The sequence below is a fragment of the Beta vulgaris genome, chromosome 7, assembly GCF_026745355.1.
Source record: "Beta vulgaris subsp. vulgaris cultivar EL10 chromosome 7, EL10.2, whole genome shotgun sequence".
Classification (NCBI taxonomy): domain Eukaryota; kingdom Viridiplantae; phylum Streptophyta; class Magnoliopsida; order Caryophyllales; family Amaranthaceae; genus Beta; species Beta vulgaris.
The window spans coordinates 56,485,546-56,502,371 of record NC_079208.1 but is presented as its reverse complement, the minus strand read 5'-3'; the positions used below and the strand labels follow the sequence as shown (position 1 = coordinate 56,502,371).

General features: G+C 34.8%; 2 protein-coding genes across 2 annotated transcripts; one reads left to right on the top strand and one right to left on the bottom strand.

Moving 5' to 3' along the window:
• The first annotated feature begins 1,311 nt into the window (after nucleotides 1-1,311).
• LOC104900435 (ABC transporter G family member 31) lies at nucleotides 1,312-12,241 on the top strand. Its single transcript, XM_048648675.2, is given in 27 exon segments — nucleotides 1,312-1,752; nucleotides 2,761-2,875; nucleotides 2,969-3,057; nucleotides 4,144-4,228; nucleotides 5,170-5,332; nucleotides 6,037-6,113; nucleotides 6,202-6,346; nucleotides 6,528-6,829; nucleotides 6,934-7,089; nucleotides 7,091-7,222; nucleotides 7,567-7,684; nucleotides 7,687-7,882; nucleotides 7,970-8,130; nucleotides 8,210-8,313; nucleotides 8,416-8,572; nucleotides 8,676-8,723; nucleotides 8,835-8,962; nucleotides 9,051-9,383; nucleotides 9,468-9,758; nucleotides 9,841-9,924; nucleotides 10,092-10,225; nucleotides 10,322-10,423; nucleotides 10,425-10,547; nucleotides 10,920-11,091; nucleotides 11,220-11,307; nucleotides 11,450-11,616; nucleotides 11,731-12,241. Coding segments are annotated over 27 exon segments (4,332 nt in total). The 5' UTR covers nucleotides 1,312-1,357; the 3' UTR covers nucleotides 11,998-12,241.
• LOC104899963 ((S)-8-oxocitronellyl enol synthase CYC2) lies at nucleotides 12,223-13,945 on the bottom strand. Its single transcript, XM_010687262.4, has one exon. It carries the CDS (start codon nucleotides 13,573-13,575, stop codon nucleotides 12,409-12,411), a length of 1,167 nt encoding a protein of 388 aa, XP_010685564.2. The 5' UTR covers nucleotides 13,576-13,945; the 3' UTR covers nucleotides 12,223-12,408.
• Between the last annotated feature and the right edge of the window lie 2,881 nt (nucleotides 13,946-16,826).

The window sequence follows — 16,826 nt, the reverse complement described above, 5'->3', positions numbered from 1 at the left end:
CATGTTCCTCCTAATAATAATAGTAATAATAATGAGTAAAGCTATAATAAACAAAAAAATATATAGAAACAATAATAATAATAATACTTAATAGTAATGATATAAAATAAAAAATAATAATAATAATAATAATAATAATAATAATAATAATAATAATAATAATAAGAGTTATTAGTAAAATAAATTAGACCAACATAATAATAATATTTAACAAAATAGTTATAAAAAAATGGAGCTAAACTGAATTGAACTAAACTGAAAATAAGTTAGGGAGAACATGCCCTAAGTTACCTTCGGAATTCTCCAATTATATACAAGAACAAAAGAAAACATGAAAAATATTAATCTAACAAAAATAAGAAATAAGTTCTTGAAATAAAGTGAAATGAACATACTTACATACCCGAGTTTGTTCGTCTATCTTTATTATTACATGGTACTCCCTCTGTTTTTTTTTATCTTTCTCACTTGAAATCTTGACACTATTCATGCATAGAGAGAATCTTCTCAAATGTTCTCAATTTATAAGAAAAAACATAGTCATGTGGGGTCTTGTTTGATTCGTCTCAATTAGTACTTTATTAATATTCAATCGTTATAATTTTTACTAATATATAATGAAAGATATTTAAGTTTTAAAATGTGCATTGGGAGACGCGCACATGAAAGTGAGAATGATAAAAAAAAACAGAGGGAGTACTTTGTAATAGATTTTCTTTCAAACAAACGCATCATTAATTTATTATCATTTTTCAGCTCAGCAAACACTGCTTCACAATAGTCCTAATGAGTTTAGATTTCATACTGATACTAATGGAGATCAACTCACTTATCCGAAGTGTTTTAGGATTGCAGGGCTCCTTGTAACTTCTATTTATACGTGAATAACTAGAGTTTGATATTTATACAAGAGGAGAAAAAAAAATAGGAGAGAGAAAAAACGAAAACCTCTTAGACTCCGTTTGGTAGGGCGTAAAACATTTTCAGTGTAAAATGATTTTCGTGGAAAACAATTTACAATGGAAAACACAATTCCAAAATTAGTTTTCCGTTGTTTGGTTCGATGTAAGAAAAATGATGAAATGAAAGGAAAATGAAAGGGAAAGTAAGGAGGTAGTGAGAAGAGTATACAAGAGAGATAAGGAAAATAGTTTTCCCTTCATTTTGAAAGGAAAATGGTTTTCCATCATTGGGAGAGTAATTTTACCCCAAGGGAAAATGGTTTTACACTCTTTTGCCAACCAAACAATGTAAAACAGAAAATAGAGGAAAACTGTTTTACGGAAAAACGTTTTACGCCCTACCAAACGGAGCCTTAGTGAAAGACAGAGGAGAGAGAGAGTAAAGAGGTTTTTTCATGGCGGTAGCAAATAATAGAAGCAAATTTTTGGACTTAGAGTTGGGGAGTAACGAGTCGAAATCGTGGTTTGATCATACAGATACAGTTGGTAAAGATGAAGAAGACGACTTAGTTTGGGCCGCCATTGAGCGACTTCCGTCTGTTAAACGTTTGAACTTCGCTCTTCTTCGAGATAATGGCGAAGGAAGATACAAAGTGTCCGCCATTGACGTTACAAAGCTTGATCAGAATCAACGAGAGTTAGTTGTTCAGAAGGCTCTTGATACTTCTGAACAAGACAACTATAAACTTGTTTCCGGTGTAAAACAACGCTTTCGAAGATATTATCTTCATCGTCAAGCTTTATTTGTTTGCTTTTCTTTTAGGATAATAAGTTTTGCCAATTTTAGGAGGTAATCTCCGATCAATGAACATGAGAAGGACTTTTTTTTTTTTTTTTTTTCTAGAGGTAAGGATCGAACCTCTGATCTTAGGGGTCAAGAGGGAGCACTCTACCCACTTGAACTAACTCATATCTTTTGAAAAATTTCACTTTTAGTTTAACTAATATAACTTGTAAATTCCCTCTAACAACCTTAGCCCAATTGAAGAAATATTTATGGGAAGAAAAATTTATCATTAATAATAAGTCATACGGTCATGCAATGGTAATTAAGATCTAAAAGATATAGATTTAGCAAATTAAAACAATTTACACAATGGAACTAATTAATTTTATGTATACTTGAGCACAAAATTTAAGCTCCATCGCTTCAAGCTTGATGCGAGTTGTGTATTTCAAATTTGCAAGGGAGACCTTCACAATTTGATACTATGATATAATTGATAACATGACAATCCTACATGCATATGGAACGCTCTATGTTCCCGAAAAGTTTCTCATATATAATATAATATATACTCCCTCCGTCCCATAATATAGTGCTTGTTTCTTTTTTCACGGTCTCCAAAACATAACTTTGACCTTTAATATCTTCAATTCCTTATTAATAAAAAATATAAAAAGTTGATATTATGAAACTACACATTGAGACGAATCTAACAAGATCCTACATGAATATGTTTTTTTATATATACAAATGAGAATATTCGGTCAAAAATTTTAAAGTTTGACCACCAAAAATGAAATAGGCACTATATTATGGGACGGAGGGAGTAATATATAATATATTATATATTATATGTATTATATTATATATATTATATTATATATATAATATATTGATTAATAAGTAATGAAATCAACTCAGCAGAATTCCTTATTTTTTTATTATATATTCTCGTGGATAGTTTACCATAAGTCCATAAAGGCATAAATGTATCAATCTTCAAAAAGAATGGTAAGTTTTTAACCATGAAACGTATAATTATATGTAAAATAATGTAGAGTTGGATTGGAGCTGCCGAAGCCCGAAAGTAGAAGTGAGGTTCGAGAAATTAAATATTACAGCGGAAGTTCAGACGGGTAAAAGAGCTTTGCCTACACTGATAAATTATGCTCGTGATAAGATTGAGGTTCTCTCTCTAATCTCTGCTATCATCTTACTTTGCGAAATAGATTATCAAATGACTGAAAATAAGTATAATTGATGTTTTTCTTGATTACAGGGTCTCTTCAAACTTCTGAGGTTATCTAGCCCTGAAAGACATTCATTGACTATCTTGAATAATGTCAGTGGATATCTCAAACCTGGGAGGTAGTTAGTTTTCTTCTTGTTTTTTAATATTCTTAAATTCATGCTTGTGTCCAATGTAGTTTGGTGAGTGTGATGGTAATAGTCCGAGTTATCTCAACTAGAGTCTATTCCGATGTGTCAAATCCTGTGTAACCTGGTCACTTTATAGGTGATAGGGGTCACTACACTATTAGTTAAAGCCTTAAAGGGGTCATTTTTTAACTATGTTGCTCGGAGATACCCGACACGGGTGCGTGTCCAAGTGTCCGACTTGACTTTTTTTGAACTTTTTCAATTTTTTGGCCCAGAATGAAGTGTTCAAGTGTCCTATCCATATCCGAGTATCGAGGACCCGACACGGGTATTTAAGGTGAAATGAAGAGTCTGAGCAACATAGTTTTTTTAAATAATGAGTCAAATATTATCTTAAAGGAGTCACTTTTACTGTAAGTGACCCATTTAGGAGAATAAATTGTCTTTGTCTTACCATAAATTATTGTAAGACTGTCTTATATGAGATGAGATTTTGTAGTGTATCATAAACATGTTTTTGTGGATGAACATGTAAAATAGAGGAATGGTAATTTCTTATTTAGTTGGGTGGGAATTTCATATGCACTAGGTATAGATTGGAATTTTACCAATTTTTGTTAATTCTGTTGTTTGTCAACGCATAACTTTGAACAATAATATACTTCATCTAATTATGTATAAGTGAAAATTTTAAAGAATTTATATTATGAAACTATTTGACGAGACGAATTTTTATCTAATAAGATTCCTATATGTTTTCCTTTATGCATATATAATGAAACAATTTCATTATGAGAATAGTGTCAAAAGTCGATATGATAATACGGAGTATATTACAACTAAAAGGCAATGGAGGAAGTGTAAAAACATTTGCATTTTCTGATTTGCATCCTTGCCATGGGCACAACCATTACCTTAGGAATTAGGATGTAATGCAAAAGTATATCTCATGTTGCATGAGAAGAAATAACCTTCACCTTTATTTATCCTACCAAGAGTATGTTAAAATTATACTGTAGTTGATTACTCGAAGTAGTTTTGCTGTTAGCTATTCTTATTAGTTGTACTTTTCAGGATGACATTGCTTCTGGGACCTCCTGGATCAGGAAAATCCACTTTGTTGCTTGCCCTTGCAGGGAAGCTTGAGGATAACCTAAAGGTAAACACCACCAGCTTGTTTGTCAAGTTAAACTTTAAATTTCAAATTCGTGAATGTACAACTTTGATCATTAATATCTTCATAGTAAAATTGTAAAATATTGATATTTCGATGAGACAAATATAATAACATTTTACATAATACTTCCTTTTTTTCTTAATAGATGCATCACATTGATAAGTGGGCATACTTGCCGAACCCATCGATATATTCAATTATATATTATTAAAATTATAAAAGTAAAATAATATTTTGAAAATATACATTGAAAATTAATCTAACCACAACTAAGATAATGACATTTATCTTTCTAAACTAAGAAACGTAGGAAGTAAGATCTATTTATTTAAGGTTAAAAGTGAGTTATGTGAAATTGTGAATAGTGTAAAATCAAAGTTGAGCAACTAATAAATGGGAGGGAGTATCTTGCTGCGATTATTATCTCAGTAATCAGTGGAGACGTTATGGTTTGTTTTATTTGTTAATAGAACACCCATATCTTGTTGGTCTTGAAGTTTCATGTCATCCATTAAGTTGATTGTCACGCATCTAATTTGTTTCTTGCATTTTGTCATTCTTAGTTGATCATTAGTTATCACAATTATGGGATAGATATGAATTAATTAGTATGAGCTTAAGCAAGATTAACAAATTCAAATGGAAGTCTTAGAACTATGCCATAGCATCTTCTTCCATTTTCCTCTACAATCTGCATAGCAAATTACTTCACATCTCCTTCACGCTATTTAGCCTCCGTGTAACTGTCATCCAAGCTATGTATCATATGATTCAAATAATTTCTTTCTTAGTTTGTTGTTATCGATGGAAACAAATGTTTTGTGGATGGATAGACTAATTAGGTTTTTCAAGTATATCTCATACTTGATTATGTGAATAAAGACTAGGAGTTTCTTTTGCTTATCTGATGCTTACATCTACAGAGGAGTGGCACAATTACATACAATGGCCATGAACTGGGTGATTTTGCCGTGGAAGGAACTTCAGCCTACGTAAGTCAAACAGATGATCACATTGCCGAGCTAACAGTGAGAGAAGCTTTCGATTTTGCTGCTAGATGTCAAGGCGCAAGCGAATCTTTTTCAGGTAAAATTTGTAACTAACTGACCTGAAATCAGTGGCAGGGCTCAAAAACTGAACAACCTTTTGTTAGGCAGTAGTAACAATAATCAATCCTAAAGTGCAGGTTCACCTAATATTTGTAATTAGTTTTACTTCCAGTGATTTATATTCTTAAAGACCTTTCTATATATTTTGTAGATAGTGATGGCTAAATGAATAAAAACACCTTTAAGAAACCCAAGGAAAAGATTACTAGTAGAGGAGCAGAATTTTCCCAAAGATTTTACAAGGCGGTGTTTCAAAATTTAAGCAAATCTTGATTACTTTATAACCTATGTGGGATACTCCTATTATCAATTGGTTTAGGATGGAACCTCACTTGGACTTGGTTAGTGGCATTCTCATCCTCCTTGTCTCTCCTCCATTCTCGAGTATGGACTCACATTTGAAGGGGAGATTGTTCTGTTAGTTTTCATACTTAAGGGGGAGACTTGCACCAAAATATAAGGAAAGATTGTTAAGTGCAAGTGTGAGTATAATTTTTGTCCCCCTTAAAAGATGAAGCAAAGCCCTCTTCATAAGAAGTAACAAATTCTCTAGATGCTAGTAATTGCCACTTCATATCTCTGCTTAGTGATCTGTCTTTCGAGAACTTTGATGCATGATGTTTTGAATTTGTTTCTTCTTTAATCCCGTCATTGTAGTTTTTGAATCTATTTGCTTTGCAGGATATATGGAGGAAATTGACCGATTAGAGAAACAAACAAAAATACGTCCAAGTCCAGAAATTGATGCATTTATGAAGGTTCTGCTTTAGAAATGACCTTTACTGTCCCCCTGAATCGAGTTATATCTAATAAAATAACACATGGAGTATTTGATAAAATGTGCAGGCATTATCAGTTGCTGGAAGAAGGCACAGCATTTCAACAGACTACCTTCTCAAAGTTCTTGGCCTTGATATATGCGCTGATACAGCTGTTGGTAACGACATGAATCGAGGGGTTTCAGGTGGTCAAAGAAAGAGAGTAACTTCAGGTTGTCTATTCTTTTCACTCACCTTTCTCCTCCCAAGTCTTTCTGGTCCCTCTGAGTCTTGGGAGCACAATTTTGAATCAACGAGCTTTGAGGATGCAACTTGAACTTAAGACAACATTAACTGTAGAACTCAATTGTTATGTTTCTAATTGAGCATTTCTCTGATGCTGATTGTGTGCAGGAGAAATGATTGTGGGGCCTAAGAAAACTCTCTTCATGGATGAAATTTCAACTGGATTAGATAGTTCAACTACATTCCAGATAGTTAAATGCATAGGGAACTTCGTGCACCAGATGGAAGGAACTGTACTCATGTCTCTTCTTCAGCCAGCACCTGAAACATTTGAACTCTTTGATGATTTGATGTTGTTATCTGAAGGGAATATTGTCTATCATGGTCCTCGAGAAGAAGTGTTACAATTCTTTGAATCAATAGGTTTTCGGTTGCCCCCTCGTAAGGGTGTCGCAGACTTTTTACAAGAGGTAATAATCCTATTCATTTCATCCATTTCTCTAATGGAATGATTTTTGTTCTCCAGTTTTTTGTTCATTGTGATAATCTTCTGTGAATTGGTCTGTCTTTGTAGGTTACCTCACAAAAGGATCAAGAGCAATATTGGGCAGATTCTTCAAAACCTTATCAATTTGTTTCCTCTCAAGAAATTGCTGAAGCATTCAGAAATTCTAGATTTGGGAGAACAGTTGGATATACTCTATCTATTCCATATGACAAATCCTGGAGACTGGAGTCATCCTTTAGCTCTATCCAAAACAATGTTTGCTGTACCAAAATGGGAGCTTTTTAAGGCTTGTTTTTCACGAGAAATTTTACTAATCCGCAGGCATAGTTTCCTGTATATATTCCGAACCTGTCAAGTAAGATATGTCTTGTCTTCATTAAGAATAATTTGCTTCATAATTGCAATTAGTTATTGTGAACATTTAGATACTCATTTTAGCTAAATGTGGAGGAAGTCATACTAGAAAGGATATCTGACACTGGTTCTCTTTTCATTATAGTTAATCTGTTTTTCATTTGGTAACTACTACTTTTTCTCATTTCATGTAGATCTTTTATAGCATAAAAGAACTTCTGTCAAATTTCCACATGCAGGGTCGCAGGGACCTTATGTTATGTGCACTCATTCAAAAATGATCAATCTAATTAGGTCTCTTTATTTGCTTTGGCTCACTTTCTGTCTCTTTTCTCTTGTTCACAGGTCGCATTCGTGGGATTTATCACTGGGACAACTTTCCTGCGGACAAGGCTACATGCTACAGATGTGACTTATGGAAATCTCTATCTTAACTGCCTTTTCTATGGGGTTGTACATATGATGTTAATGGACTTTCAGAGCTGTCTCTCATGATAACTCGACTCCCCGTCTTTTACAAGCAAAGAGACAATTGCTTCTATCCTGCTTGGGCATGGTCACTTTCGAGCTGGCTTCTGCGTGTGCCATATTCTGTCCTTGAATCTGTTGTTTGGACATGCGTTGTGTATTACACAGTTGGATTTGCTCCTGCAACTGAAAGGTACATCCAACTTAATAGAACTTCGTCTAGACTTGTAGAAAGAAAACAAAAAAAAAACTAAAATATGAATATTTGTTTTTCCTACAGATTTTTCCGTTTTATGCTGCTGCTATTTATAATCCACCAAATGGCATTGGGTCTCTTCCGGATGATAGCTACACTAGCAAGAGATATGGTCATTGCCAATACTTGTTCTTCATTTGTACTCCTTGTTGTGCTCTGTTTGGGTGGCTTTATTCTTCCAAAAGGCAAGCCTCTTGAATTTCTTAGGAAATTATGAAAATGGATAGCTAGGACCGTTGCTGATATTGGTTGTGTACATTTCAGATATGATTAAGCCCTGGTGGAGTTGGGCATATTGGGTGTCACCCCTATCCTATGCTCAAAGTGCAATTTCTGTAAATGAATTTACTGCCACTAGATGGATGCAGGTAGCTTCTTATTGTATCTGGTTATGCCAACCCTCCCCCCTCTCTGCCCCGCACTCTATTTTTTCGTGCAAGCATCAACTAAACTCTATTCATGCATTTCAGTCCTCAGGAAACGCTACAGCTACAGTTGGGGTGAATGTCCTCAACATACATGATATACCAACTGATGGTGGTTGGTACTGGATTGGTATTGCTGCTCTGTTACTGTATGCACTTGTTTTCAACAACATAGTTACACTAGCCTTGACCTACCTGAAACGTAAGTACACATGTCCAACAACATAGTTACACTAGAAATATTGTATATTTTTAGCACAACATTAACTGTAATTGGGTTGCTTCCTCTCTTTGCTTCATCACAGCTCTAAAGAAAGCCCAAACTGTGATCCTAGCTGACGCTTCAGACAATGGTACGCTTGACATTTACATTTGACACTATTGACTTGTATTATGACTTTCCTGACAAGTATATTACCTGTAGAAAGTACTGCAGTCCCCTAAAGTGTGTACTTTCTATGCAGGCAAAGATAAGGTGTCCATATCTAATGGAGTTTGCTCCAACATGGGGTCAACGAAGGGAATGATTCTTCCATTTCAACCACTGAGTATGACATTTCATAATGTCAATTACTTTGTTGACATGCCAAAAGTAATTAGCCAATTTCCATCCTTATATGTCTGTCGTGAAATACTCATTATCAGCTTAAGTTTACATACTCAAGCTGCATATAATGTAGGCTATGAAGGCAAAAGGTCTACCAGAAAAGAAGTTGCAGCTGCTGTCAAATCTGAGTGGAGTTTTCTCTCCAGGAGTTCTTACTGCATTAGTTGGATCAAGTGGAGCAGGAAAAACCACTTTGATGGATGTGCTTGCTGGCAGAAAAACAGGCGGATACATAGAAGGAGACATTAGGATTTCAGGTTATCCTAAAGTGCAACAAACTTTTGCCAGGATATCAGGATATGTTGAGCAGACTGATATACATTCTCCTCAAGTAACAGTGGAGGAGTCTCTCTGGTTCTCTTCTTCGCTTCGCCTTCCAAAAGAAATCAGTAAAGAAACCAAAAAAGTTAGTGTTGCGTTAAAATTAATCGTTACATGGCCATCGTAGTGATTTCGATTATGAAATTAACAAGCTACAATGTGATTGCAGGAGTTTGTTAATGAAGTCATGAGGCTTGTAGAGCTTGATAATCTTAAAGACGCTTTGGTGGGATTGTCTGGGACTACTGGCCTATCAACAGAGCAAAGGAAAAGACTGACCATTGGAGTAGAGCTTGTTGCAAATCCTTCAATAATCTTCATGGATGAACCGACATCAGGTCTTGATGCACGAGCAGCAGCTATAGTGATGAGAACAGTTCGTAATACTGTTGATACAGGTCGAACAGTGGTCTGCACTATACATCAACCAAGCATTGATATATTTGAAGCATTTGATGAGGTTTGGCTATGCACATTTTATATATTTTTACAGACATATTGCAACATGAAGCCCTTGTGACATTTTACATTCTGTGGTATAGTTGCTTCTTATGAAACGTGGTGGGCAAGTTATATATGGAGGAAAGCTTGGAGTTCACTCTTGCATTATGACAGACTTTTTTTAGGTGATATCAACAAGAAACCTGTTTGTACCTCAGATTTTTTGCAATTGATTATTGATGTACTATATGAACAATAAATTGCTAGCTCCGCCATTGGAACCTTTAATATAATTTCATTGATTATTGGGTTATATTAACTAACTAAATTGGAGCTATGTTATTTTACTCAGGGAATAAGTGGAATCCCTCCAATTCCTAATGGCTATAATCCTGCAACTTGGATGCTTGAGGTCACCACCAATGCCATTGAAGAGAGATTTAGCCAAGACTTCGCCACCATTTACAGAAATTCTGATCAGTTCAGGTAATTTTTTAGGCTTCTCCTTACACACGTTCATTTTGTGTGCTCATTATGATATTTATGTTTCATGTTTAATTCCCTTCAACTGCAGAGAAGTAGAATCTCAGATCACACAATTGAGTACACAACTACACCGCCAACTGGATCAAAGGCATTACATTTTGATACGACATTCTCTCAAGATTTCATATCACAGTTTTGGCTGTCTTAGAAAACAACTTCTTGTTTATTGGAGATCTCCACAATACAATGCTGTGAGATTCCTTTTCACGGCAGTGTGTGCAGTCGTACTTGGCTCTATATTTTGGGATGTTGGCTTAAAACGGTTTGTTCTTCTTATGCCCTAACATATTCCTTAAAATCTATGCATACAAATGTTTTTGTTGTCAGCTATACATGATAGAGTTAATTTATTCTTCATGGTTTACATTTATAATTCTGTCTTAAATTTTCTAATGTTACTTGTATGGACAGATTTTTCTTAGGATTTAATGATTTTAAAGAAGCCTAAAGTGCACCTGTGTAGTAATATTGTTCAGACTGATCACCTGTTGAATCATCTTATTCTTATTTAAACGTTTACATATTCTTTAAAAAAATATGGGCTTTTCCTATAATGATTTAGATCTTTTTGTAAGGTACAATTTGTATTTTTGATATGCATACATTCTTGACGTTATATACTTATTTTTATAAGGGATTCAATCATCAACTTGTTTACAATCATGGGAGCCCTTCATAGTGCATGTTTGTTCTTGGGGGTCAGCAATGCTTCTTCTGTACAACCAGTAGTTTCCATTGAGAGATCAGTTTTCTATAGAGAAAAGTCTGCTGGAATGTACTCTCCATACGCTTATGCCGCTGCTCAGGTATATACAATACCTTGTTGATATTTGAATTTCATGATATCCTATAGGGTGAATGAATATCAGATACATATGTTTTCTCAATTAGGAAATATATCATTTTGAACACTTGGTTGCTTTTGTTGAATCAGGCTCTTGTAGAAGTTCCATATATTGGAGTACAAACATTGACCTACGGCATCATCACCTATTTCATGATTGGTTTTGAAATGACGTTAAGTTGACTCTTTATTTATCATTTTACCTTTGTATGTCATCAAATACATTTATTTGGAACTATAATCATAAGTGAAAATGTCAATCTATGCACATTAACTTTAAAGATAATTGATCTTAGTAATAATGATGCTTTCTTTTGCAGGGAAATTTGTACTTTATCTACTCTTCACGTTCCTTACTTTCACTTATTTCACCTTCTACGGAATGATGGTTGTTGGCATCACGTCTACACAGCATATGGCAGCCGTCTTATCTTCTACATTTTACTCGCTTTGGAATCTTTTTTCGGGTTTCCTTATTCCGCAGAGTGTAAGTTTTGTTTCCACTTTCTTACGGGTACTACAATTTTAACGTTCATAGACACCAGACAGCTTAAACAATCGAGCTAAATGGAATCTGTTTTTTTTCCTTCTCATCTGTTAGTATATCCCTGGCTGGTGGATTTGGTTCTATTACGTGTGCCCGGTAGCATGGACATTGCGTGGTATAATTTCATCTCAACTTGGTCATGTTGACACCATCATCGTTGGAGAAGGATTTACAGGCTCGGTCAAAGAGTATTTGCATCTCCACTACGGATTTAGCTCTGGAGAGATCGGTGTATCAGCTGTGGTTCTTATTGGTTTCATTATCCTGTTTTTCGGCGTCTTCCTGGCTTCTATCAGATTCCTTAACTTCCAAAGAAGATGAGGAAATACCGTTCTTTTCCAAGTGCAAAGTCAGCTAGCTTTAGGACAGAATTTTGCTTCCATCAGTGCTTTTGTAACTCCCTATAAACTTTTATAAAGATTGTTACTCACTTATTTGTATATAGTGTCAGGCAGCGATCTGAGTTTGTACACAATTATAAGTACAGCAGGTTTATGCCTAAAAGAAACGCTTTACACATGAAGTATGTAGCCATTCAAACATCAATGAAAGGAAAATTTTGCTATGCTATACAGCTATAGACATATGTTATTGAGAATAGATTTGGAGAAGCTAATTGAGTATCCCATTTGAAAGGAAAGTAAGTCTGTAAGTACAGTAGTGTTTCTTTTCTTTATTATATATGCAAAGTTCAAATGAGCTAACAATTTATCTGTCCCTCTGCCTTTCTCTCTAAGGTATTAGTTTCTCATCTCTCATGTAATCTATCCAATATGTGATCGATTCTGACGCTGTATACCTCTTCCTGAAACCCAGACGATCAGCTTTTGCTCGCGTTCCTAACAATTTTAAGGGGCACCGAAACAAGAGGTCCAAAAAGTCCCAGTTAGCCAATTCTTCCATCTCTGTTTCCACTAAACCTTTGCTATCTACAATCTCTCTCCAAACTCCAGCTTTATCTGACATAGCCTTAGAATACTTAAACTCAGGGGAAAACATGTTTTCAGGAACTTCAAGTCCGAATTTTTTCCCTATAGCCGGCCATATTTCTTTCCATGTGAAACAAATTCCATTGATGGTGTTAAAGGCCTGGCCTTGGCTGTCACTGGGTGATAAGACTTGATCATCAGTGGAAGCCCATATGTGCTGCTCAGCTACTAATCGAGCATCCGAGACATCGATCCAAGCCTCTTCCCAACACTGCCTTGACCCTCCAAACACAAATGGCAGATTCAAATGTTTACAAATACTTGCATAAATAGCAAGACAACCCATAAAATTATATGTTGTCCTCTTTGAACACCCTGTTATCAAACCAGGCCTTTGGACGGACCACCCAACCTTATTCGCAGCAAGCCTTTCCTTAAGCAAATCCTCTAGGATATAATAGAAATTATTCCCTAGAGAAGCTCTTGGACAATCTTCATCATAAAACGCGTTATCAAAATTTTTCGTGTTGCTGATCAGATCTCTGAATGAAACATAGTGCTTCATTCCTGTCTGAAGAGAAACATGTTTTAAAGACTTAGCTTTTGGAAGCATTGCATCTAATGCATTTGACAGCATTTCTTTGTTTTGATCACAGCATTCTAGGCTATCAAGTGGGTACTGATTAGCCCATGTAACCCAGTAAATATGGGTTACATCTTCTAAGAAAGACAGCTTCTTTTGTGTATCTAAAGGACATAGAAGATCACAGGAGATGAAGTGATAATTTTTACTGGAATTTTTAACCACATTCTGCTCTTCTCTCCTAGCAATGCCATATACTTTCCATGAATATTTAGAGCTTAGCCTTCTAGCAAGCTCTCTTCCTACAAGCCCAGTGACACCAAAAATCGCGGCAACTCGCTTCTTAGAAGCTCCTTTGTGATCTTTCTTGGATTTTTTCAGGGCCATGTTGATTGGTAAGGCAATAAGAGTGTAGGAGGTATTTTTTTCTGAGGAGAAGGAAGAACTAAGGAGGTTTATGGGTGGTTTTTAGAGTTGTTGGAATGAGTTGTGTATCTGATTTGCAGGTCTTATATACAAGTAAGATCTGTATAAGTAGGCATAACACTTAAGCTTATTAATGTAGTTGGAGTATTATACTATTTGATAGTTAGTGGTATCTTAGAAAAGAATTAAAGTAATCAAGTACCTAATCATCATGATTAAGTAATGCCTCTCCTATTCTTGAGGAATGGCTTTAATTTTCTAGAGATTTATGCAGCCTTGTAATTTAAGCGTGTTGAAGAGTTCATGTGAACATGGATGGTGTTCATATATTATACTAATATTGTTAAATCATTTCACAAACACAACTCAATTTTTGACAATTTTGTTAGCAATTAAGCAAGTTGGAGTAATATATCAGGGTTTGACTCTTTGAGTGCTGCACATTAGCCAAAAAAAAGTTAACAAGTATTACATCTTGTTTAGCCTAGCAAACTGGTAAAAGACAAGATACTGTTGATTTTACGAGTTGAGTATCTTCATCCATATATTATTATTATATGTAATTTAAACTAATAAGGTGAATAGATCTATTCTTGGGGCCTCAACCATTAGCTTAAGCTTTTGGTTGAGTTGATTTCTTGACAGTAAGTCTTTTTAACTCAATTATAAAAAAAAAAGTCTTTTTAACTCGAAATTTAAGTCGTTTTGCGACTGTATTTAAAGGTTTTTTAGCTTACCCCAATCAAAATATTAGGTTGCATTCGTCGCAAACCATCTACATTGTCCGTAAAAGTGGTTATGGGACCATTAATTAGCGACAGACATACTCGTGGTAAGATGAATTGCCTCTAGGTTGTCCTCGCGCAGGGCCACTAACCCAGAGGCCCAATAAATCCCAAAGCCCGGTCCAACCCAGCTCGAACTGTGAAATTGGTGGGTGGATCGTGGGCTAGATTTTTTGAGCCCAGCCCACGAAAGCCTGCTATTAAAACCGCCCAATTCGGCCCACGAAAGCGGTTGAGCCCGGCCCATGAACTGGACCAGCTCAACCCAAGTAATTGTTCAACCAAATTGTGTATATTTTAATCAAATTGTATATATTTTAATCAAATTACATATATTATCATTCAATTAAATTCAAAAATAATGAAATTATTCATTAATACTAATAATTGTATATATTTTAATTAATATTAAAGGTTTTATATAACAATAATAAATGATTATATAACTTTCAAAAAAAAAATCTCATGTCGGTCCGCTAGGTCCATGAACCGCCATAATCGCTTCCCGAATCGTGAAAAATCGATAACAGACCGATGTGGGCTAAAATTTTTCAGCCCGTGGACCAGCCCACCCAAACCGTGAATTTCACGGTCCGGTCCTAGATCGTGAAATCTCAGCCCGGCCCACTAGGGTCGACGGACCAACCCGCCCAACCCGCACCAATGACCATCTTTGTACCCCCACAAAACTTTACCAACTAAGCTAAATGACATTCACTCTACTCAACAGAATAAGGCTCAAGTATAAGCGTGTACCAAGTGTAATATTGTCCGTATTACACTACTCTTACGATGCAAATTTAAGTGGACATACTTTACACTTTAACCTTTACAGGACAGCTTAATCTGTACTTTAGGGCTTTTGGGGACTATATGGTTTCACGTTATTGTACAGCTTCTACTAGCTCATTTGTCGTTGTTTCTAACATGAACAACATGTCTAATTAAGTTCATCAAGTGGTGCAAATTGGCAAATTGGACTTGTCAATAAGTTTTTGACCAGGTAGTGTAGTTCTAGACATGAAACGCGTATGAAGCTTCCAAAGTAGAGAGAGAAAGAGTAGGGATCATGCACTTCTAATTCTACTAATATAATAAGAATGAGTAGGGATCATGCACTTTTAATAATATAATGAAAATAATCACCAATAAAGTGAAGTAAACTAATAGTAAAATTACAGAATAGTATAGTGTTATGCTACTATTGTATTCTTTGACAAATGTAGGCCTTGTTTATATTATCTGATTTCTACTAAAATAAAACTATTTTCACTAATTGAAGTCATATTTATTTCTTGAAACTTATCTTTACTCGAATATAACTTATTTTGTTGATTAAAATTAATTTTTGCCGATCTTTTGTTTCACAATATAGTGCTTCATTTTTATTTTGAGTGTTTCAAAATATATTGTTTGGTTCTATATTTACTTCCACATGTTTCAAACGATTTGCTTAGAGAAATCGTGTCAATTCTTCATTTTCTCTCTTAAAACCACCTTTTTCCATACAACATTTATTAAAATAAATAGAAAGTCCTTACTTCCCTCCTAGGTTCTATTTACCTTAGTTCCGAAAATTCAAGTGTCACCAGTTCAAATTTGGTTCCTGACAAGAGCAGAGGATTGAAAATCCTCGTGCCACTACACCAGTTCAAATCTGGTTCCTTGCACATGCTTTTTTTTTACATGATATGAAAAAATGGAATCAGTCACTATATTTTTGAGCGGAAAGAGTATCTTTATTATGTAATTTAGTGATTTTTTACTCTCTTTATTTTTTGTTAGAAGGAGGAGCATCAAATTACATACTAATAGCATTTGTTACAATTCTTAATGATCCAATACTTATCGAAGTGATTTTTTTACTTATTGAAGTACTTTTCTAAGGTACAAAGAAAAAGTTAAATTACCCTTCTCTCGAGAGGAACTTATTGAAGTGCTTTATTATTATCGATAAAAAATGATTCTCATAATTCTGAACAATTTAGCCACTTGATTACTTGCATACATTGTCTTATACTGTGTTTTAGAGGTAAGATTGGCAATTTGTCCTTTGTTTTTGAGTAATTAGTTAACAGTAAGTTGCAATCAGCCAATCACCACAAGAGTAACATGAATTAATGACCTAGTTTTACCTACTAATAACTATTCTAAGTACCTTATTGCTTGCTAATGACCATTAAATTCAATTGTCACTTAAAAGGCAGACAATAAGCAGGCAAGGTTCAAGCTTTTCTTAATCAGTCAAAGAATCTGCACCCTAATTATATACTAATTTAATTGCTCTTCTAGCTGGAATATGGTAGACTATATTTTTTTTGGGGGGGACACAAAGTTGCAGCAGTGTAATGTAGAAGTATTAACTGCTACTACTTTACCAAATAATATAAGATAGAATTTGGATTGCTCCTCCAAAAGCATGGCCAT